Consider the following 22,502-nt stretch of genomic DNA (forward strand, 5'->3'; position numbering starts at 1 on the left):
AAAGTCAAAAAAAATTTTGAAAAAAAAACTATAATTTAAATCAATTTTAAAATTCTTTACTGAAAAAATTAAAGTTTTCCCTTCAATATTATACGTCATTGCAGCCAATAATTTAAAATTAGAATGACAATTATTAATATTACAGAAACTTTTTTACCAAAAACTGACGAATCACAATGTCACACGAATCGAATGTCATTGTTCTTTTTCGCCTAAATGGTATTATGACATAATAAACTAATTCATAAATTTTTCGTTTAAAAAAACAAAATCGTAAAACTATTAAAACTAATAAAAAAAAAATCCAGAGGTAATCCGCGGTGGAGTTAAGTTCGGATTCAATAAAAGTATATTGAAGGAAATGTGGACAAACTTTACTAGGAAGTTAACGCTCTGGGACCTTAAATATAAAATCAATTCTACTAACTTAGTTTCTGGTAACTCTAAGGGATGTTCTAATAGATGTTACGGGATCAACCTTTATACATTTTCGTATCCTTTTAATATTTGCATTTTCCTGGTCTACAGTACTATTACTGGTGTACTCATCGCATCGAGCACTCGATTAAAACATATTTTCGTTTATTTCATAAAGTAAAAATGTAAAAATATCAAATAAACATAAAATTTTTTGAAAAATTTTTTTATTTTTAAAACCTACAATATTCACTATGTTAACTTTTTTAATAACTTTAAATGCCGATTTTTTTAAACTCGATAGCAACCAATCTTTGTCGAACTCTACCATCCTATCGGCGAATATTTGTGTAAGTCATTCACAAACCATAATAACCTTATAAATTATAACCAAGAAAATTATTTTCAAAATATAAATTATTGATTAAATTGAACTAAAATTCATAATTAATAAGATTATTAAATTACCAGCTTTTCTAAAGAAAATAAAAACACTTCTCTATTGTGATCGTAAATTTATAAATTTAGATGTGTAAATGTTAAATAGACTTGTAAACAGCTTAAAAAATATTTAAAAAAGTAGGGTAAAGTTGACATAGCAACGAAATATTTTCAAGCAAATAATAGAACAATTCTGAAGAGCAAACCAACATTCACAAGTAAAATGATTTTTGCTATAAATTATGGCTTGTATTTGTGTTGGACCAAAAGGATCTGGAAAAACTCATTTGCTTTCAGCTTTAAAAAATGAAAGCACTATTGACATTACGACTCACTCCGTTTCAACGGTTGGAACAAACATTTTCAAAATTGCTATTCCTAATTACTTGATAAGTGGTTTAAATCAATCTAATAAAAAAGAAAAATATAGCACTATTTTAGAAATTGGTGGCTGTATGGCGCCTTTATGGCGAAAATACTTTAATAATGTTAACAAAATAATTTATGTGGTTGACACTTCAAATTTATGCCAAATATCATGTGCAGGTTTTGATTCAGAAATGAAATTTATGAGTATATATGTACATATGAATATAACGTTTGAATTTTAGGTGTTTTGTTATATTCCATTATGGCTGATCCGAGACTGCAGAAGACAAAATTTTTATTAGTGTTGACTAAAATGGATTTGGCATATAGGCAAATGCGGAATGAAGCGCTATTGATGCTTCAGATGGTAAAAAATTTTAATTTTTACTATCTAAGAGTTATAACATGTAAAGCATTTATAGGCAAAGTTAAAGAAACAATTGAAACAAAATTTGGTTATAGTCGAAGCTAGTCCGATAACAAGGGATGGATTTGAAGACATTTATAAATGGCTAGATACGGCATAAATAGAAAGATAATATTTTTTAATATGTAATTGTAGAATTGATGTTTTTGAAATGTATAATCCAAAAAGTTTAGTAAAATTTAAAACTAATGTAAAAAAGTTATATGTTTTTCAATAATTTTAGTTTCATCGGTTTTCTAATCAATGCATTTGGAAAACCTTGAATACTAAAGAGGACTTTCGGAAATTTTGTTTCGAATTTAATTTTCCACAATCCGTGACGCAAACTGTGTTTACATTTCGTGCTTACTTTTGTACCTTAGCAGGAAATATGAAATTATGTAATCGGTTTGAGTACTTCCTTATTTGGAATTCAAGGAAAATTATATAAAATGTTTTATTATATTAGAATCTAAACTATTTGTCTAAAAATATTGTTTTTCGTCAAATTTAAAAATATTTCGTTTTGTCAAATATTAATCTGTTCACGATTGTTTTGTCAAAAGATTTGTCAAATTTTAAATAGAAAATGACATTTTAATTAAAACTGTGGAAGCGGCTTAAAAGCTCTTTTACCTTTTAAGAAAAAAAGCTTATCCAGCTGATGAAGTGATCATATTGTGGATTGGGTGGACGATAAATGAGGATATGTCATTATAATTTGTATATGTGATGTGAAGAAATTATTCTTTATTAAGTGCCTAACTACTTAAGATTTAGTTTTAGAATTGTTTACATTTGTTTGTAGATGTATTTAAAAATGTCTTTTTTATCATTTTAACAATTTCACTAATAATATTGTTGATAAAATGTCATCTAATTGGTTGATGGTTTAATTGGAAAAGAAAATTTGAAAAATTACCAAAAATTTAAATATTATTCATTTTACAAAAAATTAATTTGGTCTATGAAGTTTGTCATCAGTCATCACATTACTCAGGATTTTAGATTAGCAACTACTGTAGAATTTGTGGAACATCATTAATCTCAGGTTTGATCGATTAAGCGTTTAATAGTTTTATTCAAACTTATAGGTCGTAATTTTAAATTTGGTAAGTATTTATTATATGAACATAAATATAACAAACATACATACATATGTATGTATTTTTTCTCACATCAGTTTGATTAAAAGTGTAAAATTTATAAAAATTTTTAAAATTTCGTCTGTTTATGTGGTGAGTTGTTGCGGTCAAACCAGTAATTGAAACTTGATTTAAGATTTTTTTTAAATATGAATTGATCAATTTCTATATTTTGTGTGATGAGTTACTTAAAGTATTTTAATCACATAAATGTACGTGGTTTTCTACATGCTTACGCACATTTGTTAAAGTTCGGCTTAAATCAAGTCGGAGTTTAATATTTTTTTGTAGAAGACTACAGCAAGAACAAGAATTTTCCTTTTAAAATTTAAGTTCAGATTAATTATTTTAAACGTAACTATTTGCAATTAAAACGGTTCTTTCGAGAAAATTATTATTAATTGTATTGCCTTTTTGTTTTACGGAGCTTTGAATCTCTTTACATCATTTTTTATAGAACCCATGTGCCTAACCCGCTATCTAATGTCTCATGTCTACTTGCATGTTAGATATGAACGTACATATGTATTTATTTAATTTATTTTGTTTCTAATAAATAAAATGAGCATTCATACAAAATTGTTTAAAAAGCTTAAATTATTGCTAATATTATTTTTTCTTCTTTTGCATGGGTAGGTAGCTATGACTACATTTATGCAAATATTGCGAAAAAATTTGAAAAAAATGAAACACATACTGCCACACGATCAAACACACGATCAGTTTTGTTATTGTATTAATTAGGAATGGCAAATGTACAATACATCTCATTTCAAATTATTAAGGTTGCCATTCTAAAACATTTGCTGAACGTTGTCGGAAATTAAATATAACCAAATGAAAATATTCAAAATGAAAAATATTTAAAAATATTGGCTAAAAGTCTTTAAGCCACGTTTCATGTAAGAAAACAATTTTATTTAAATAGATATGTATATGTATGTAGATACATACATACATAATAAATAGAGCATTGTTTCAATGTCAGCAACAATAAAAACTTGAAAATTTAGAGTATTTCACATTTATAATATAAATATATATGTATATTGTAAAAACTTGTATGGTAACTTACATACGTACGTTATGTAATACCTCTCACAGCACTAATCCGTACCGTAGTATTTTCCAATAGAAATTGTACATTTTACATGAGGCGCGCGCGGACTAAGTGTGGGTGACTAAGGAAAATATCTAGGTACAATATATCGTAACAAGGATTTATTGAAGTTTTTCTTCCATTTTTTAATTACTTTTCGCGTGTAATTTCTTGTACATTAAATTTATTTTTCAATTTTTGTAAATAATTAAGAGTTAATTTAAATATTTTTTTTATTTAAAAAAAAATATTTAATTGAAATTAACTGCAGCTTGTTGAAATTTTTTGTAATTTATTTTAAATACTCGTAGCTATTTTATTATCTAGCACAAAAAAATATTATCAAATCTAATTATTTAATTACAAAACGATAATTTTTTATTTGAAATTATTGCAGATAACAATTATTAAAAATTTATTTTAAAATTTTTTCAGTATTTTTTTGTATCACCAATTGTTTTTGTTTTGATTTAAAAAATTAATTATTAATGAAAAATTGTCCTATTACAAAACTCAATTGTGTTATTATAAAAATCCATTATTATAAGAATCAATTTTGAAAACAAATTATAACTATTATGGTGTCAAAATGTAGAATGTTTTCTGCTTAAGAGCAAAAGGCTTCCACAAAACTTCTCCAGGGAACTCTGTTAGGGACCATTCTTTCTATTTCTGCAATGACCATTCTTTTTTTTCAATGTCATGTTGTTTGTGATATTATAAATCTAATTGCTGGGCCAACGTTTAGATATATAAGTGTGGTTGTGCAATTTGACTTAATTTATTTAAAAAAATATTAAGTTATTTTGAGAAGAAATTCTAACTGTAATTGATAAATTCTAACATCATTGCATACGCAGATGGGTCAAAGACCAGTATTGGGACGGGTGCGGGGCTATTTATGGCCAAGAACCAAATTCTCCGAACCTATAGGAACTTTTCCGAGTGTGTTTCGGGCTGAGTTGCACGCCATTGAAAAGTGCGTGCAGTTTAGCCTGGAAAGGGGGTATCGGGGACCGGAAATAATGATTATGTCGGATAGCCGAGCTGTGGTTGAAGCGCTGAACTCGTTTTCAGTGTCCTCCGCGGCAATATGGGGCTGTCTTGAGAAGCTCAATGAGTTAGGCAGATGCAACCGGGTCACACTTTGTTGGGTGCCGGGCCATGTGCGCGTGGAAGGAAATGAGGCCGCTGATGCGCTTGCAAGGAAGGTGGCAAACACTCTTCTTGGGCCAGAGCCCTTCTGCGGAATCGGACCACATACTATTCCTTGGGAATTAAGGAAGGAATCAGAAAGAAGGCGATCAGAGCTCTGGAGAAGTCTTCCGGGGCTGTGGCAAGCCAAGGAGTTCCTGGGAGATTATGACCAGAAGCGATTTAAGAAAATTATAGGGATGGGCAAGAACCAGGTGAAAGTCCTCATCGGCATTTTGACGGGCACTGCAGGCTTAGGGGACACCTCAGTCGGCTGGGCCTGGGGAATGAGGTTACTTGCAGATTCTGTGGGGAGTATGGAGAGACCTCGGTGCACCTCCTGGGGGAATGTGATGGTCTGGATCGTAGGAGTGGGAAGGTGCTGGGGGACTTTGCTCTAACGGTGGCGGAGTTACGGTCTTCTGGTCCTCACAAGTTGCTTGAGTTCATCAGGAGGGTGGATCTCCAGCATGTGTTGTAGGGCATGCCCCACACTCGGATGGGGGCGCACAATAGATCCTTATACGTGGTCGCGGTGCACTGTTGCCCCTGTTGCACAAATCTACAATCTACATCATTGCATTATCAACAAATTTTAGTATAATGTTGTGCACACGTTGCTTAAAATTCAATTGCTACATTAAGAATTGAATAAATTGATTTACTCATACCATTTGAGAATTTTTTCTTTTTTTTTTTAAACGGTCCTATGTTTCTACTATATACATACTTACTTAGATGTATACAAATATGCATAAGTATATATTTTTATTTAAATTAAGAATGACAAACTTGTTTGCTCCTTTTAGTGCTTGCATACTTACAGGGTGCCCAATACTCAATGGTGTAGTGCACAACAAAAAAAAACTTTTTACTTTGTGGGTCCCGTTGGTTACCCGTCATTTACTCATAATTCCACGTTACTAACCTACCGTTTTTTACAGGAAGAAGAGCCCTGTATTCTGACCTTCATTTTATGATATAGCATAATATGGGAAAAATTTCAGAAATGAAATGTCTATCATGCGAAAAACTGAGATCAAAACATTAGAAAATTAACTGAAAGTATTTTCAGTAAGGTCAAAATATTTCCAAAAGTTTCGAGAATATCGTGTCAACGAGGGAAATTTGGGATCCAGTTTAAAAGAAAAAAGCAAAAACAAGTTTTTTCGCAACAAATTACAGTGCAATCTGTCTAAAACGGAATCTCAGGGGATCAAAAAATATTTCCGTTTTAAGCAGGTTTTCGTCTCTAAAGAATTAAAAAGAAATTTTATGATTTTATAATGTATGTAATACATTAAGTTTATTACAGATTTTGTTTTCAAATCAAAATAACAAAAAACTTGGCATAACTTTTTCCTTTTAAGTTGAGCGATTTCATATTTTTCTTTCAAATATAATGTTTTTTTTTTATTTTACTCATGTTGCTGCGAAAAGTTTTAAAATTATTCTGAACAGTTTAATAATTATTCAATTTTTTTACCAATTTTTCTTAAGCTGGAGAACTTATCGACAAAATTTTGAAATTTATATTCAATTGAAATTCATTCTATCACCCTGCTTTTATCATCTGGAATACCATTGAGTTTCGGAAACTCTGTATATTAGTAAACCAGTCCGAATTTTTTTTTTATTTCATTTTGCAGCAATGAAGTATTGCTCATAAACTGATATGCTGCATATTACACGATGATTGTAATTAGTGAGAGTTTAAGACTTTAAATAAATATGTATGTATGTTTTTGTATAGATATGCATTAATTTATAAAATGCCGTACCATAAGGAAGATTGACACTTGAAATAAATTAAAAGTAGCAAAATTTTAGAAAAAAATGCATAGCAGCAAAATTTGGATTGAAAAGTACCATAAAAGGAGCACAGGTCTTTTCATCTAAAATATTGTTTCGCAAGATTAAAAATATTATTAATAACTTTTCTATAACTATAGATTGCTATAAGAAGAGAAATTACGTTTTCGCAAACATAAAATATTTAATTAATCTATTTCATAAATTTAAAATCAGAAAGTTAAGAATATTTTGTTGTAATTAATTTGACTTTGTCTCCAAGTTTTCTAATTTATGTATATTAAAGTATATCTTTTAAACAAAGTCTTTTCTTAAGAATAACTCATTATAAGTCCTTTGATGAAAATTATTGTTTTTACTGTTCCTATTTTATATCTGTTTGAAAAATTTTTTTGATGAAACTTAATTGCGAAAAACCTATTCAGTCGATGTAGAACCATGCGGCAAAATTAAAACATTCATAGCGAATCGAAGATATAATAGCTTTAATCATGTCATTAAAGCGTAGTATTAAAACGAAAAGAAATATGAAAAAATTCCACAAATATAAAAAAACTTTTGTTGTAAGTTGTTCAAGAGGCTTCCAAATATTGTATTTGCCCTTGCGGAAGTTTCTGGAACATTATTTTAAAGTGATTTACATGAATAAGATTTTGTAAAACTTTTAGTTTTTGTTTACTTACATTTATATTGAGTAAAAAAATGTAAATTCTAACTAAAGTTGCAACAATAAACCCAAAACATTAAGTTTTTATAAAAAGAGTTGCAATATATTTTCGTAAAAAATGCATTTATTCTAACTCTTCCTACATTTGAAAACATTGCTTTTTATGATATGGTATTTATACATACAATATAAAGCATACATACTAAGTAATATTTTAAAATAAATTTTGCAAATCGGCATAAACTAATATAGCAAACAGTTTGTGAAATGTTTTTTATTGTAAGTATAAATACACTAAAAATGTTATTTACTTCGCGATTGTATATCGACTTACACTGTAAATTCCCATTTTTATACTCGTACGAACGTAGGTTCGAAGGGTGTACTAAACTTGCCTTACCGTTTGTAGCGCTTAGAAATAATGGTCTGAGACATAGATTCAAGTATGTTTTTGATCAGCGTCGAATTCTGAATCGATTTGACTTTGTCTGTCCGGCCGTCCGTCTGTCTGAACGATAACTCAAAAACAAGTTGAACTAAGATCACCAAATTTTCATTCAAAAATTATAGAAATTATAGTATTGAAATTTCGCACAGCGAATGTATTATTGAGGTTATTGTGTTTGATAAAAGTCATTGAAATTGCTTGACTCCTTCTGGTAGCTGTCATACAACGTCAATAGTAGTTTGACCATGTCTTGGAAAATATTGAAATCACAGTATTGAAATTTTGCATAAATTAATATGGCAATACGACAACTTAAAGTCATAGCCTGACTCATAGTCAGTTATGGTATATCTACTCGCACATAGGTTAACAAATTCGTACGGGTATCAAAGAGTTGAGACAGTCAACTCTATTTTTTCCAGTTTTGGTTATTGATATAAAGAGATAAGTATATAATCTCTTATATAAAGAGATACAAAATGTAGATTAATGTTTATATACCATACTGTAATTTTGTATTATTTTGATACAGTATTATAAAAGTGCTAACACTAAATAGAAATGATCGCTCTTTAATATTAAATATTTCTCTCCTGTTTTTAATTTTGTTTTTGTATTTGTTTTAGTTTGTTTGCTCTCCTTTACTTTATGTGAAATTCTCCCATTTTATGTTTTCTTTTAATGGCATGATCTTTTATTAACAATTTTTTTTGAAGTTGCTGCTTTTGAATTTTCAAAGGTTTTTCTTTTACCCGTTTTTTTTAAGTTTGAATAAATAATTTATTTTAATAAAACAAAAAAAAATAAAAATTAAAAAGAAACCAAGCAAGTTTGCTGCTAGCTGAATCACACAAAAATCGATCATTTATGCTCAAACAGTGGTGTAAGTAATGGTAAATGAAGGAAACCAAACATAGATGGTAATGGTAGAAAATAAAGTCATAATAAAACAAACGGAATTTTAGTTTTTCTCGAGACGTTGTTGAGTTAATGTAACGGTTATCGCATAAATATTTATTGTCTGATTTCGGTGCATTAGGAAAAAATGCCTAATAAAAAATTTTGCATAATTTTAGAAAATAATTTACACAAGTTTTAAGACTTCTACAATTTAATTGTCAATATTCGTGTTCGAACTTTTTCTCGTTTTGTCAATTCGAAAAGATTTGTATAGCGATTGAAACTGTGTCGGTATAAAAAGAATAACAAATAGCTTTTTTATGAAAAGAAAAGTTATTATTAATATTCAAGTAAAACGAAAAAATATTCTAATAAAAATGATCAAAAAAAGAAAAATTATTTATTAATATTCTGTTAGTTTTTTTTTGACATATTCAAACTAAAGCCTTTTTTTTCATTCAATATTTTAACTTCGAGATTGCTTGTTTGCAAATATTGGTTGTGTCTTTTAAAAACTTTCGGAATAAATTTATTTTTAATTAACAAAAAAATTTTAAGAATTTTTAAATTTTAGTAGAGTGCTGAACTAATTTTTTTTATATTGAATTCGATTTTAAATTATTATAAAAATATATATATACATACAAATAATTCTATATGTATATGTTTACATAAATATATGTATGTATACATACTTATATATTTAGATCAATAAAGAATTTCATTCGAACTTTCATTAAAAAATTTTTTACGTCAAAATTTTTTTAATATGTATTAATTTTAATAAATTTTAATTTTTTAAATATGTGTTTTTGACATTTACTAGTCACTTTTTAAGAAGTGATGTAGAGATTTTTTTAACGGTGAAATTTACATTTTATTAATTTATTAAGAAAAGGAAAGAAAATTAGATAAAATGAATTGAATTAATTAGTATCAGCAGGAAATATCAATATAGTCGAAATAGAAATAAAAATATTTAAAATAGAACAGCTTATCAAGATCGGAATAATCTTAAACTATTGTGTTTTTTAAACTGATATTAATTTCAGGCTATTGGTGCGTATTACCATTAGCAAATTTCAAAATAACTAGAATATAATTAACAACTTAGTGTGAACAAATAAATTTGTCTTTCAAAAAATTTAATTTCGTTACGGAAATTAGGAAAAATTATCGTGAACAACTTTATCAACCCGATGATCAACTGCTAATTACGTACATACATATACATACTAACGTATGTATAATTTTCAAATCGGCAAAAATTACTCAAAAATGTAAATGTAAAATTCAAGGCATCTGTTAATAAATGTTTAATTAATTCCAAGTAGATGTAAAAGTAAATGACTGCCAATCAAAAATATTGAAGTATGAACTTCTCTATAAGTATTCTCTAAATTCTAAGTATTTTATATATTTTTGCTTGAATATAATTTTAAAGCCAAACTAAAATTTGAAAATTACAATTTTTTTTAATTTAAACTGCATCACGTTGAAAATTCTTACTTGTTTTAATCATTTTCAAGTTACTTGACAAAATCGCATTATTTCCAAATTGAAATCATCAATTCAATCTTTTAAAATATTGAATAAATATCTAATGTGAATCACAATTCTATATGATTGAATAAACAATAATTATATATATTATATATATATGCCTCATAAATATTTTGATACATAAACCATCTGTGTATAATCAGTGTTAGATTCATTATGTCCTTTGCTGTGGACATTAAATTACTATGTCATGCAGTAAACTTAATGTATGTTGTGATATGAATAATGTTTTAATATCAATTTTATAGATTTCAAAAATAAAGTTTTTTGCGTTTGTACTTAATAGTTTAGCCGTTGTACTTGAAATATTGGTATTATAAATTCTAAGTTCCATGCCAACGTGTTAAACAAATAAATTTATATTTAACAACCATACTTAAAATATGAAGAATTTATTTTAAACCATGACAAAATTTTTATTTCCAAATGAAAATAAAATCTTGTGTAGGCGTTTTTAAATCTACGATTGTAAAAATGCAAATATAGTTTTTATAATGGTATACTAAACGGTCAAGTGTATGTTGTTGAAGAGATTCTAAAATAAAATTATATTCTAAAAGGTTTTATTAGTATTGTTTAGCATCATTTTTTCTATTAAATTGACTATTGTTTGCTTTTTTGTTAATTTTAGAATAAATATTTGCAAATGATTTCAATTTGAAAATTTTAGTTTTTATTTGATTTGAATACGAGTAACTAATAATTTTTTTTTTTTGCAAAAGTGGTGAGTCAACTAAAAATTTGCCGCCTTTTGAATTTTAACAAAATATTTAATTTCTTCAAATTTGACTTCCTACATATTATTGAGTTGCTTTCAACTCATACAATTCTTTAATTGTTCCGTTATCAATCTCTCCATGTAGAAATGGAAAGAAAAACTTAACTATAGTTGGCAATTAAAATAAAAGAGTTACGTGTTAATAGTCGAAATATAAATGCATATAGTAAATCAAGGGAAAATAAATAAAATTAAATGGATATATAATAGGCATGCAAAGTGCTGACTAGGGCCGTATTTACCAATCACTTTTATGTCTGCTTTTCCTTTTTAAGTTTATTAGTGTTCATCTACCTCAAATGCAACAGAAACTTTGAAAATTCGATTAATTGATTAAAAAAAATTAAAATGTACAAAAGAGGTACATTTTAATTTTTCTTTCACTTTTAATTGCAAACATGTAGGCATTTTCTTAATCAGAAACTTTTGATATTTTTAATATTCTTATTTATTATTGCGATAAATGGCATTACAAATTGTTGTATGAAAATTAATATCAATTTTCCATACAACAATTTGTAATGACTAGCTGAAACATATTTGAAAACCATATTTAAGAAATATAAGTGCTTATGAGGAGAAAATATTTTAATTTTATTTTATCATATTTTATAGGAATACAAAAATTTCATTTAATAACTATTGTGCATGTCCGAGAAATTAAGTAAAACTTTTATAATAACGATTATTAATGCAAAAGAAAAGAAACACAGTAATAAAATACTAAAAATATTTTTCATAATAGCATATAAAATATTAAAATTCGAAAAAGAAAACAAAAAATACTTAAATAGTAAAACTAAAAATTCAAATAGAAAAAAAAAACTGCATAAAATCTTTTCTAAAATTTAAAAAAGAAGAAAAGAAGTTGTTTTTCATATTTTGTAGCTTGTTTTAACCTACTTTCTTCATTTTAACAACTTTTTTTTCTATATTAAAACTATGAGTGCCTCTTTTAAAATAAAAGAATAGTGCGGAAATTTTAACATAACTAAAGTAACAAACAAAATAAAAACGAGGTGAAAAAAAAAGTGATCCACGTGAAAATTATTTGATTTTTTTTGTTACGAAAAACATTTAGAAAAAAAGAAAAATAATTTATTTTACAATAATTGCTATTTTAAAAGTGGATGTTTTAAAAATTTGAATCGGAGTGTAATAAAAAACAACGAACTGTATTTCGCGCGTTAAAGAAAACTGATGAAAGAACAAAAGACTTTGTTTTATTTTGACATAACGGTTTACAAATATTTGATTCGTATTTAAATGCACATAATTTCGAAATGCAAAAGATGTGCATGCGTGCTTTCATATATTCATTTTCCATATCGGTTCCATAACTGAAAATAAAACGAGTGCTTGGTGTTAAGAAAAGTACAAGAAAAAAGTTGTTATAAATTTTATATTTTAATTGTTATACTGTAGGTTAACATTAATTTTCAAATTAAATAAAAAACTTTATGTATGCGTAAATTTATGATACTTATTCGTTCCTTTATTCATACAGAATTTTATCAAAAGGTTGGTAAATAAATAATTAGCAAATATTTATTGTACTAAATACATGTGTATATTATAATATTTTAACTAGTACTTAAGTTTTGAGCAATTAATAACAATATTTTAATGTCGCCCAGCAAAAACTTTTTTACTAAGTATCTTCGAATATGCCACATTACTTACACGTTTTAACAATAAGTTAACTTAAGCTGTCATTTAAAAAATTATTCCACAACACAACACGAGCGATACTACAGTTCGGATTTCATACGGAGTTGTAGAACGCTCTCGCAGTATTTTAATATACATATATGATAAAATTTTTAATGATTTACAGTTATGTATATCATGTAAACATTTTGTCACTTAATGTCTTCATTATTATTTGAAAGTTTCAATTTGTTTCAATTTGTTTTTTTTAAGTTCTTGTTTTGCACACATTCCTTTTGTTTTAGTGCTAGTTTACACAATTAAAATTTACATTCATATATTAACTTTTTTAAAATTGTACTTACAGAAAAGGAGTAAATGTTAAAAGCTATTATTGTAATTTCATTTGTATCCCGTGGTCACTTGACTTCAATTGGAACAAGTTAGTCAATTTAACAATTTTATAACATTTTAGGCAAACCATATTGGCCAAATGTAAAAGCAAATGACATCAAATTTATGGATGGCTCTTTAATATTAGATATTTGCCACTGGTCTGTCAAACTAATATATTTAAACATCCATGAACATTTATAATGCTCCGAATGAATGTCGATGTTTGCTTCCAATGCCAATTGAATTTGATTAAAAAAAAGTTTTAATAATGAACTCCTTGCAAAAGATTAATGCTTTACAAGTGAACGAATTTAATTTGTGGCTCTTCAAAATGATAAGTTTACATGTATAATAAAAGTTCAATTTTAGTTTTTCACGAGAGCAACACCGAATAAAAAAAACAAGAAAAGATATAGTTGACCGTGTCAACTCTGTGATACCCGTACAAATAAATGATTTTAAATGTCGGAAATAATTGACATACAGTTTCATACAACCTCTTGCATTTTATATGTCTAGTGCTATTTCATACATATGTATATATATGTATGGTATTGTATGCATATAAACTCAAACGACTTTTATGAAATATAACCGCCCTAAAAATTATGAGATATGGCAAAATTCCTATTGCAGTTGTCTTATCAATAGTTATTATGGCCAAATAACAGCTACTGTCTACCAAGATTGCTATCAAGAATATAGGTACCAATTTAGCGTATTTATTTCTGATATTTACTGCTATAAATCGGTTGTGAAAATTTGGTGAGCTTAACTCAATTAGTTTTTAAGCTATCGCTGGGACAGACGGACAGACATGATCAAATCGACTCAGCATTTGACACTGATCAAAAGCATTCTTAGCGTTTTAAACGGTTAGGCAAATTTAGTATACCCTTCGAACATTATGTAGGTGTAATACGATCTCATAATATTAAAAAGTTGTGAACTTCACAGCGTGTCTTCATATTTCAACAAAAATTTTTTGGGAAAACTTGTTTTTATTTTTATTAAGTTTAAACCAAGGCGATATTTTTATACATGTTATGTGAAATTGAGATATGTAATTAAATCATAATATGTAAAAAATAAAAATAAAGGAAAAATAGTTGTAAAAGTACGTATTGGTGATTTCACAAACACTTGTATATGTGTTTGTGTTAAAGTAAAGTATTGCTTATACTTAACTTAAGTTCCAATTTCGAGGATAACAGTTGTTTTTTTTTTGCATTCATTGAAATTATGCGGAAGTTGAATTTAATATTGTAGTATTAACAGTGTTATATACTACAATGTACACAATAAAACATGTATAACCCCAAGTTTGAATTTTTGTACAAAGTATCCTGTTTTTTTTAAGCACTGGAACGATATTAAAAAATAAGGAAAATATTAAAATTAATAAATATTCAGATTCGCTTGAGTGGCATTGAAAATTTATTTTTAAATTTTTGGAAAACTACGTGGTTAAAAATTTGTGTAATACATTTTCAGTATAAAAGTTACTTTCCCTTTTTTAAGTATGAAAAATTTTATTTAATCAATTAGTATTGGCCGATATGGCCTGGCTAAAATGTTTTAAATTTGCCAAATTGACTAACTTTAAGAGGTTGTTGTCGAGTTCCTATATACGCTTACGCCGTAAATCGCTGAGTCGTTTGTTCTTTTCGAATAAAATTTTCAAATCTTAAAAACTAGACTCACTTTGTTCTTCGTAGGCATTCGCACTGGGATTGTTTGAAGAAACTCTTGTATCTGAAAGCTTTTGTACACAAATTTCAAACTGGTTTATAAATTGGTAATTTTCTTAATAATTATTAATTTTCTTTATATATTCTAAATGAATTCAAGTTAATCGCTAATTATGCAAAAAATAATAAGCTTTTCATGTTCATTTTAATTCGTTTATTGTGATCAAAATTAAAAATGAATACTTTATCATAGTTTTGTAAATAAAAAATAGTTTAATATAGTTTTGTTAATAAAAAATTTGTAATTGAAAATATAAAGACGAGGTTATTAATTTTTAAATTACCTTGATATTGAAAGAAAAAGTTTATAAAAATGACAAGGGAAGGATTGTTAATAAAAGGGTTATTGCGCGACCATAATGAATGTGAAAAAAGTGAAAATATTTAATATATGTGCACATAATTAAAAACTACTACTTACACGAATAAATCCGTTATTGTTATTTGAAGATAGTTAAGATTTCCGGTAAAGATGGAGTAATATTTAGTAGTAAAAATGTTAGTTAATACTTAGTCAAAAGCAATTGGTTGGGTTTTCTTTTCCATTTAAAATTTTGTTGAAATTGACTTAACCTGAAACGACAATTCCATTTTTAAAACTGTTATAAACATACATACATATGATGAATAGCTTGTATGTATGTGTATAATATAGTTGTTTTATAGTACTTATATTTCACACTTTCACTAGCAATTTTTCGGTTAATTCTCGGGAAACTCCATGCATATGTATCTGAATTAAGTTACCGTCAAAAGTAAAATTTATTTTAGTTAAAATTTATTTATTTAGATTAAAAATTATTAACGAATTTAAACCCAATTGGAACTAATTAAAGTTCAACAAGGGCCATTAGATCCTGATAATGGAAACCCGACAATAGCTACAGAGATAGATTCTAGAATACCTTTTGAGTAACCCAAAGTACATAGTTTATTATACTAACGAAAAAAAAACAATTTTGGAATTCCTTTGTATACTTAGTAATTTATAATGTACTCTTACTGTAAGTAACTATAATGTTTTTTATGTTGGCTTTTTTCATGTTTTAATTTATTTTCAAAGGAGAAGAGAATTCCAATATCTTAGAAACATACATATAAATATAAACCTATATACATCCATATAGATATATATAAGAAAAGTTTTCACCAAAATAACACGCATTCGATTTTTATTCATTTTGTATAAAATATTTCACTTTTTTTGTGTTATCGTGTATTACACCTTTCATTTAAAGCAAAATATGTATATGTATGTCCGATATAAATAATTTTCATTAAGAAATTTTGCCAATAATTTTTATTTTTACAAAAGAAAGTTTTTGGCTAATGGTTAAAAAACCTCAGTAAGTTGCAATTAATTCAATAAGAAAAACTGAAATATTTTTATGCCAAAGTGACTTTATGTTTATTTATTAAATGCGACGATTTCTGACACATCCACCTATATATTAAAAATTAAATTATTTTTATATAATTTACTTACATATTTTACAAATTTTCACTTTTATTAAAATTAAAGGTTCATACACATAATTTTACATTAAAATTTCGTGATTATAAAAATACTAAACGTCATTGTAGCATTGCGATAGTTAATTGAATATTTTCAGCCAATGTATTTTTATGTGTATAGAGACATGTGTTAATACACGCATCTGCGAGAAGAATATTAAAACTCAATATTTTATTGTGAATAATTCAAATTAAGTTAAATTGAATTTAAATTAGTTTTTAAATTGAATGATATATTGTAGAACTAAATGAAAAATTTTTTTTATTACTTATTGAAAATTACATTACAAAAAGGTATTAAACGAAAAAGTTGTCTTAGGTTTTTTTTAAAGAAATTTTTTAAAAGTTAAGGAATGTAAATGTCATTAAATATTAATTTATAAAATTTACCTAATATTGTAATGTCAATTAAAATTTCATTAAAATGACACTAAACAGATTTTCGTTAGATTTTGCAAAAAATTAAAAAAATTTCTTAAGTTTGCGTTGTACAAAATTGGTTAGAAAGTTTTAAGTAGAAAACAATTTGTAAAAAAAAAAGAAATTAAATATAATCTTATTGTTGATGTATTTAATATTCTTCGTATTACATAATTGGAAAATACCCTTGCTTAATTTTTGAGTAATTAAAAGTTATTTTAATGTTTATTAAAAGAAATGTTAAATGACATGATTGAAAGTTTAAGCCAAACTTAAATACTTTTTAAGGTTAATGTTTTATTGATAAAGTTGTTGAATTTATATATATACATGGATTCAAAATATTTCAAATATCATTAAAATATATGCAATATATGTATGTAAAAGAGATGTAGAAGTAATAAATATTACTTAAGAAACTTCAGTTTTTGCTTACGTTCACCAAATGTAAAACATTTTAGTGTTTTGATTATTTAGAAATTTTGCTAAACGTCTTTTACTGTTGTTCGCAAAGAATTAATAGTTCAGACTAAGTATTTATTACGAATTCACATAAATTTTTAAAAACATTTGATCTCCAATTTAATTAAATTAAATTTTAAAATAATGAACTATGGGGTAGGTTAGAAGAAAAGCCATAGAAGGTTATAAAGAAAGAAAGTCTGAAGAAGACAGCAAAAGTAAAACCTCTGAAAGTAATGTAAAAGGCCCGTTACATCAAGGAAGTGGACCAACGATCGATTCGAGTATAAGTGACTTGGAAAAGTTGTGTCAGGAACGGGAAAAGTAGATCTGCAAATTAGGAAAGTCTAAAATTATTGGAACAACAGAATAAAATTGCACTGACAAAGACAAGATGGTTGTAATCGTGTACGAATCAGATAAGGAGAAGTTGACTAGAAAAACCGATTTGATTCTTAAAACCAAAATAAACTCAAAGAAATTCACCAAAATGAATTGCTTTCAAATGATGTTAAAAATAAATAATAACGACTAACTTAAGCTATTAATAAAGTCAAATTAGAATGGCATACTTATAAAAATAAATTGACGAGGCCAATTAAAGTAATGGTCAGAAACCTACATCCATCGTGTGAGCCGCAAGATATTAAGTGTGAAATTACCTAAAGGGGATTTTAATGCAATAAATAGAATTGAAAACATGAAAGAAAATAACGTGAATACTATTAAAAAGTTGCTTTTTCCATGTCATCGTTCAATTATACGGAAGGCATACATAAATAAAATATATAAAATAGAATGAAAGTAAGAGTTGAGCCTCTCGGCACATGAAAGTAAAACTTGAGCCTCTTACAAGTAATGGATCCATTCTTCAAAAATGTGACGGCAAAGTGTAATGAGAAAGATAAGTTTCACACCAAATGTGCAAACTTCAGTGAGGCCCATCATGCCAAATACCGTGGCTGTTTAGTGGCCAAAGAATTACAAAAAGGGGGAATGAAAAGGAATCGGCCTAAACGGGTTCATAGTAATCATGAAACGACTAATACTTTTATATCACACAAATTAAAAAATTGTGTTACATACCCACAAGTGGCTTTCAAAATTGTGGAAAGCTATATGGATAAAAGACCTTGCAAGGACATGAAAACTAAAGAAATTGACAAAAATATAATGCAAAAATCTGAAAAAATTGTCAATAGCATAAGGCAAAAATCTGAAAAACTTGTTGTACATACCCACAAGTGGCTTCCAAAATTGTGGAAAGCTATATGGATAAAAGACCTTGCAAAGACATGAAAACTAAAGAAATTGACAAAAATATAATGCAAAAATCTGAAAAAATTGTCAATAGCATAATGCAAATAGTGCAAGACATGCTACTAAGAATTGACGATATCTCAATGATATTATCTACGGAGAGCAGAAATGATAACGAATATCTAGCAACCCCGAAAAGATTTCTGGAAAATGTTTTCCAATTTATACGAAGCAAAATTTTGCAATTTTTGCAATAATTTTGCAAATTGTTATTGACAGGGCTAATGCCGACAATAGGAAATAAGAAATTGATTTCGAACCTCTGTTTGGTTTTAGAACTAAGCATGCAATAATTGACCAAGTACACGGAATAAAAAATATTTTTGAAAAGCCGTTAGCAGAAAAGCAAATATGTTCGACATTATTTCTGGAAGTGGCTTAGACATTTGACAAGTTTTGGCACGACGGTTTATTATTTAAACTTAAGAAATTGATATGTGTACGATATTTACCTGATAGGCTTTTTTGAACTAAACAGGACAAGGAGTACTCCACGATTAGGGGTATTAGGGCTGGTTTGCCTCAAGGCAGTATTCTGGGTCTTTTATTATGGAACTGTGTCATGAAATATAGGGTGCTTTTTAAAACAGTATCTAAATATTGAGGCCTCTCGAATTATAAGGGAGAGGCTTGGGACATAAAGATTGAAGTGAACGAAAGTTAGGGCAGAAAGACTAAAGTGACTTTTCGGCTTAGTCCACAGTGCTGAGGCTGCGTGCTTTCCTTTACGGAATGTAGACATAAAAACATGATAAATTGAAACTAATGGTTTCAGGAGTTTATGGCCATTTATAACCGTTTTATATTGTGTTGAATTCCCCCACTATTGACAGGTCTGACGATAGTTTAGGTTCGTCAATTTTTGCCTTTGGATGAAATTTAACACCTGTTTAAAAACAAAACATTTAATCTTTTTTGCAACTTAACCTGAAGAGATGCAATATATGTAAGTACATAAAAAAAATGTGTCATATGGGCAAAAAGTGTTAAGTTAAATATACATATTAGATTTTGACAGCAGTCAAAATTTTTTTTTATTTGGTATGTCCTCTTATGTATGTATTTTAAAATAAACATTGCATATTAGATAACAATTGTTACAAATAGATATCAAAATTTGCTTTTACAATTCGAAAATGACAATCTAGTACTTATTAATGTACATATGTATGTATTTATAAAAAAAATCTATTAGCTACTCATCTATTTAACAAATATGTCTTTGATAATTTAATAGAAAAAAATTGGAAAATGAATTTCTTGAAGGAGAGCATAACACTTAAAAGGTATCAATTTCATTTTCAATGGAAAATTATATTTACTTTCACTACATCTTGTATCAAATGTGTATGTTTTTCGCGCATAAGTGACATTCTGCATATCGTTTAGAGTTCAGCGCTGTTTGATTAATTTAAGTTTGTTTATTATTTTTAATGCTTACACACATGCATAAGTATTTATTTTTTAATTATGGAATGTGAAATTTGTAATTTGTGATGAAAAATTATGAAAAAAGAAAAAGCAAATTTTGTATTATTCTGCAAGTGGTAGTTGCTTTGTTCCATGGTTAAAAAATATTATTTATGTTATTAAAAACTGAATTCACGTAATATTTGAATTAAAATATGTATAAAGAAAATGTGAAAGAAAAATTTGAATTTATTTCACTTAAAACAAAAACAAAAAATTATATTCATAAGATAAAAAAGCAACTGATAAAACTGGTTTAGTTTTTGCGTCAATTTAATTATGGTTGTTATTTTTTTTACTCTTGTTTCAATATCATTTTTTATACCCTAATAGTGAATGTTTCCAAAAAAAAAGTTAAACTCATGCAACACAGTGACTGTTAGTAAGTACGTATGTATGTATACATATATGTATATATGTATGCGATCACTATTTTGCTTTTCTTTCTTATTTTGTACCTTATGGAACAAGTTTGGAAGCAATAAAAATAAAATGAAGAACAATAAAGAAAAATGTTGACCACACCATGATCGCCTTTTTACATCACGCTATACTCGTAGTAGTAGCAACGACTAATAGTACACTTTTTAAAAATTAAATTAAAAAAAAATACATATATATAAATTATCTATACAAGTTGTTATAGAGAAGAAACGGCAGAAGAATAATTATTATTTATCTTAAAGAAGCGAAAAACTACATTGTCAATATTTGCTTTACTAATATTTATGGGAGTAGTGAGACGCCGAACGAAAGAATTGTGTGATTATACGAGAGGATACGAGTTATAAAGATAGTACTCTTATTTGTCAAATTACATGCGATTAATCTCCCACTTCAATCCTAATAAAATTTAACATTGGTTCCGGGGGAGTACTGCAGACCTTATGTCTAATACCTAGTCGAGTCGATAGATCTTATCGATAACCTAAATTTATGTTTATAAACATATGTAACCGTTTGCACCACATTTTTAGATCTTAAATTCCTTTAACTCAATTTTTTTGAAATTATTTAGAACTTTTTTCTAGAATCACTATAACAACGGATTTGACTTCAAACCTTAAATTCCTAAAAAAGTGTAGAAAAAAAATTTGTTTTTAAAACCAAACCGTCTTAAATTGATATCGTCAATTGGATAATGGCTAAATATTATTTTTGTTTTAAAAAGTGATTTCTATTCAGGAGATTTTTACAAAAATTAAATGGCGAACCTGGAACATCGTGTACTTTAAATATATTAAAAGTAACCGCTTTACTATTTTTAATCGCTTATATGTACGAGTACATATGTATGTATGAAGTACAAAAACCAAAATATCCAAATATGGATAAACAACTTGAAAACTTGAAAAGAAAAACAAAAGAAGAAACGAAAAAATTTCACGTTGTATTGTAACCACACCGTACTGTCATCGTGTATTTACCAATACAGTCACCAAATGAGTCTATGCTTTCAAAATTTGAGAAGTGATTTCGTGTTATAAAACGGTCATTTAAAACGCAGCGAAAAAAACTTTTATATTTATTACCTTGATGATGTTCGTTTATTCCGTTATTTTAATCACACTTTTCAATATATTTTGCTGAGATGTTAAATTTTTACTCTTTTTTTTATTTTTGGTATCATGTTTGTACATACATATGTGTGCTCTGCCATATTTGTACATACATTATGTACAATATGTACATATGTATGTATATTGAAATTTGATGTATCTATTCAAATTTAGTGGCATAAATGTTTGTGTCTATCATGAAATCGAATAAAAATATAGTTTTTGCTTTTCTGAGAGTGTCAAATGAATGGTGAGAAAACCCCAAGTTAGGGATTGTTCTTTTCATCAATTCAAAATATTTTTGTCTTTGGCTGTTACTTGATCTTCAGACACTATATATAAGTTAACTGAAAAAATTGTCAGTATTCCTAGCCTGCGAGTTGTTTCGTAGAAGTGGCAACAAGAAATTCGTCTTTATGTTTGATTTCCTAAAATGTTCTTTCCTCTAAAACTAACTACATATGTACATATATTAATAATACTTATTAACACATATGTACATAAAAATGTTTTTTTGTTTAAAAAGATAGTAAAATATGTGCGTGCTAATATACATAATATATCAATAGGGATTAAGATGCATATGTACTTTATAAATTAAACCTTTGGACATGCACATACATATGTTCATGCATGTATGTTCAAATACATTTACTAATTGCACCGCACCAGATCAAATTAATTAGGGACTCAACAATAGTAAAGTTGCATTTATTACAA

General features: G+C 27.1%; 2 protein-coding genes across 10 annotated transcripts in view; both read left to right on the plus strand.

The window, feature by feature from the left end:
* Positions 1-1,100: 1,100 nt before the first annotated feature.
* Positions 1,101-17,856, plus strand: LOC129611920 (ADP-ribosylation factor-like protein 16). The gene is made up of 5 exons (XM_055525343.1): positions 1,101-1,404; positions 1,470-1,594; positions 1,650-1,748; positions 17,594-17,757; positions 17,823-17,856. Exons 1-5 carry the CDS (start codon positions 1,101-1,103, stop codon positions 17,854-17,856), a joined length of 726 nt encoding a protein of 241 aa, XP_055381318.1.
* Positions 2,422-22,502, plus strand: part of LOC129611654 (serine-rich adhesin for platelets) — a 103,873-nt gene continuing 83,792 nt past the window's right edge. For 3 of the 9 annotated variants that reach the window (XM_055524886.1, XM_055524894.1, XM_055524892.1), the window contains exon 1: positions 2,423-2,745. The gene's annotated coding sequence lies outside the window, so the exon portion shown is untranslated. Of the gene's footprint in view, positions 2,746-8,944; positions 9,312-10,206; positions 10,270-11,854; positions 12,761-22,502 lie in introns of those variants that run through there. The other 6 variants (XM_055524888.1, XM_055524887.1, XM_055524891.1 and 3 more) reach the window with 6 other exon arrangements.

The sequence above is a fragment of the Condylostylus longicornis genome, unplaced genomic scaffold (genome assembly GCF_029603195.1).
Source record: "Condylostylus longicornis isolate FDR11 unplaced genomic scaffold, ASM2960319v2 ptg000055l, whole genome shotgun sequence".
Lineage (NCBI taxonomy): Eukaryota > Metazoa > Arthropoda > Insecta > Diptera > Dolichopodidae > Condylostylus > Condylostylus longicornis.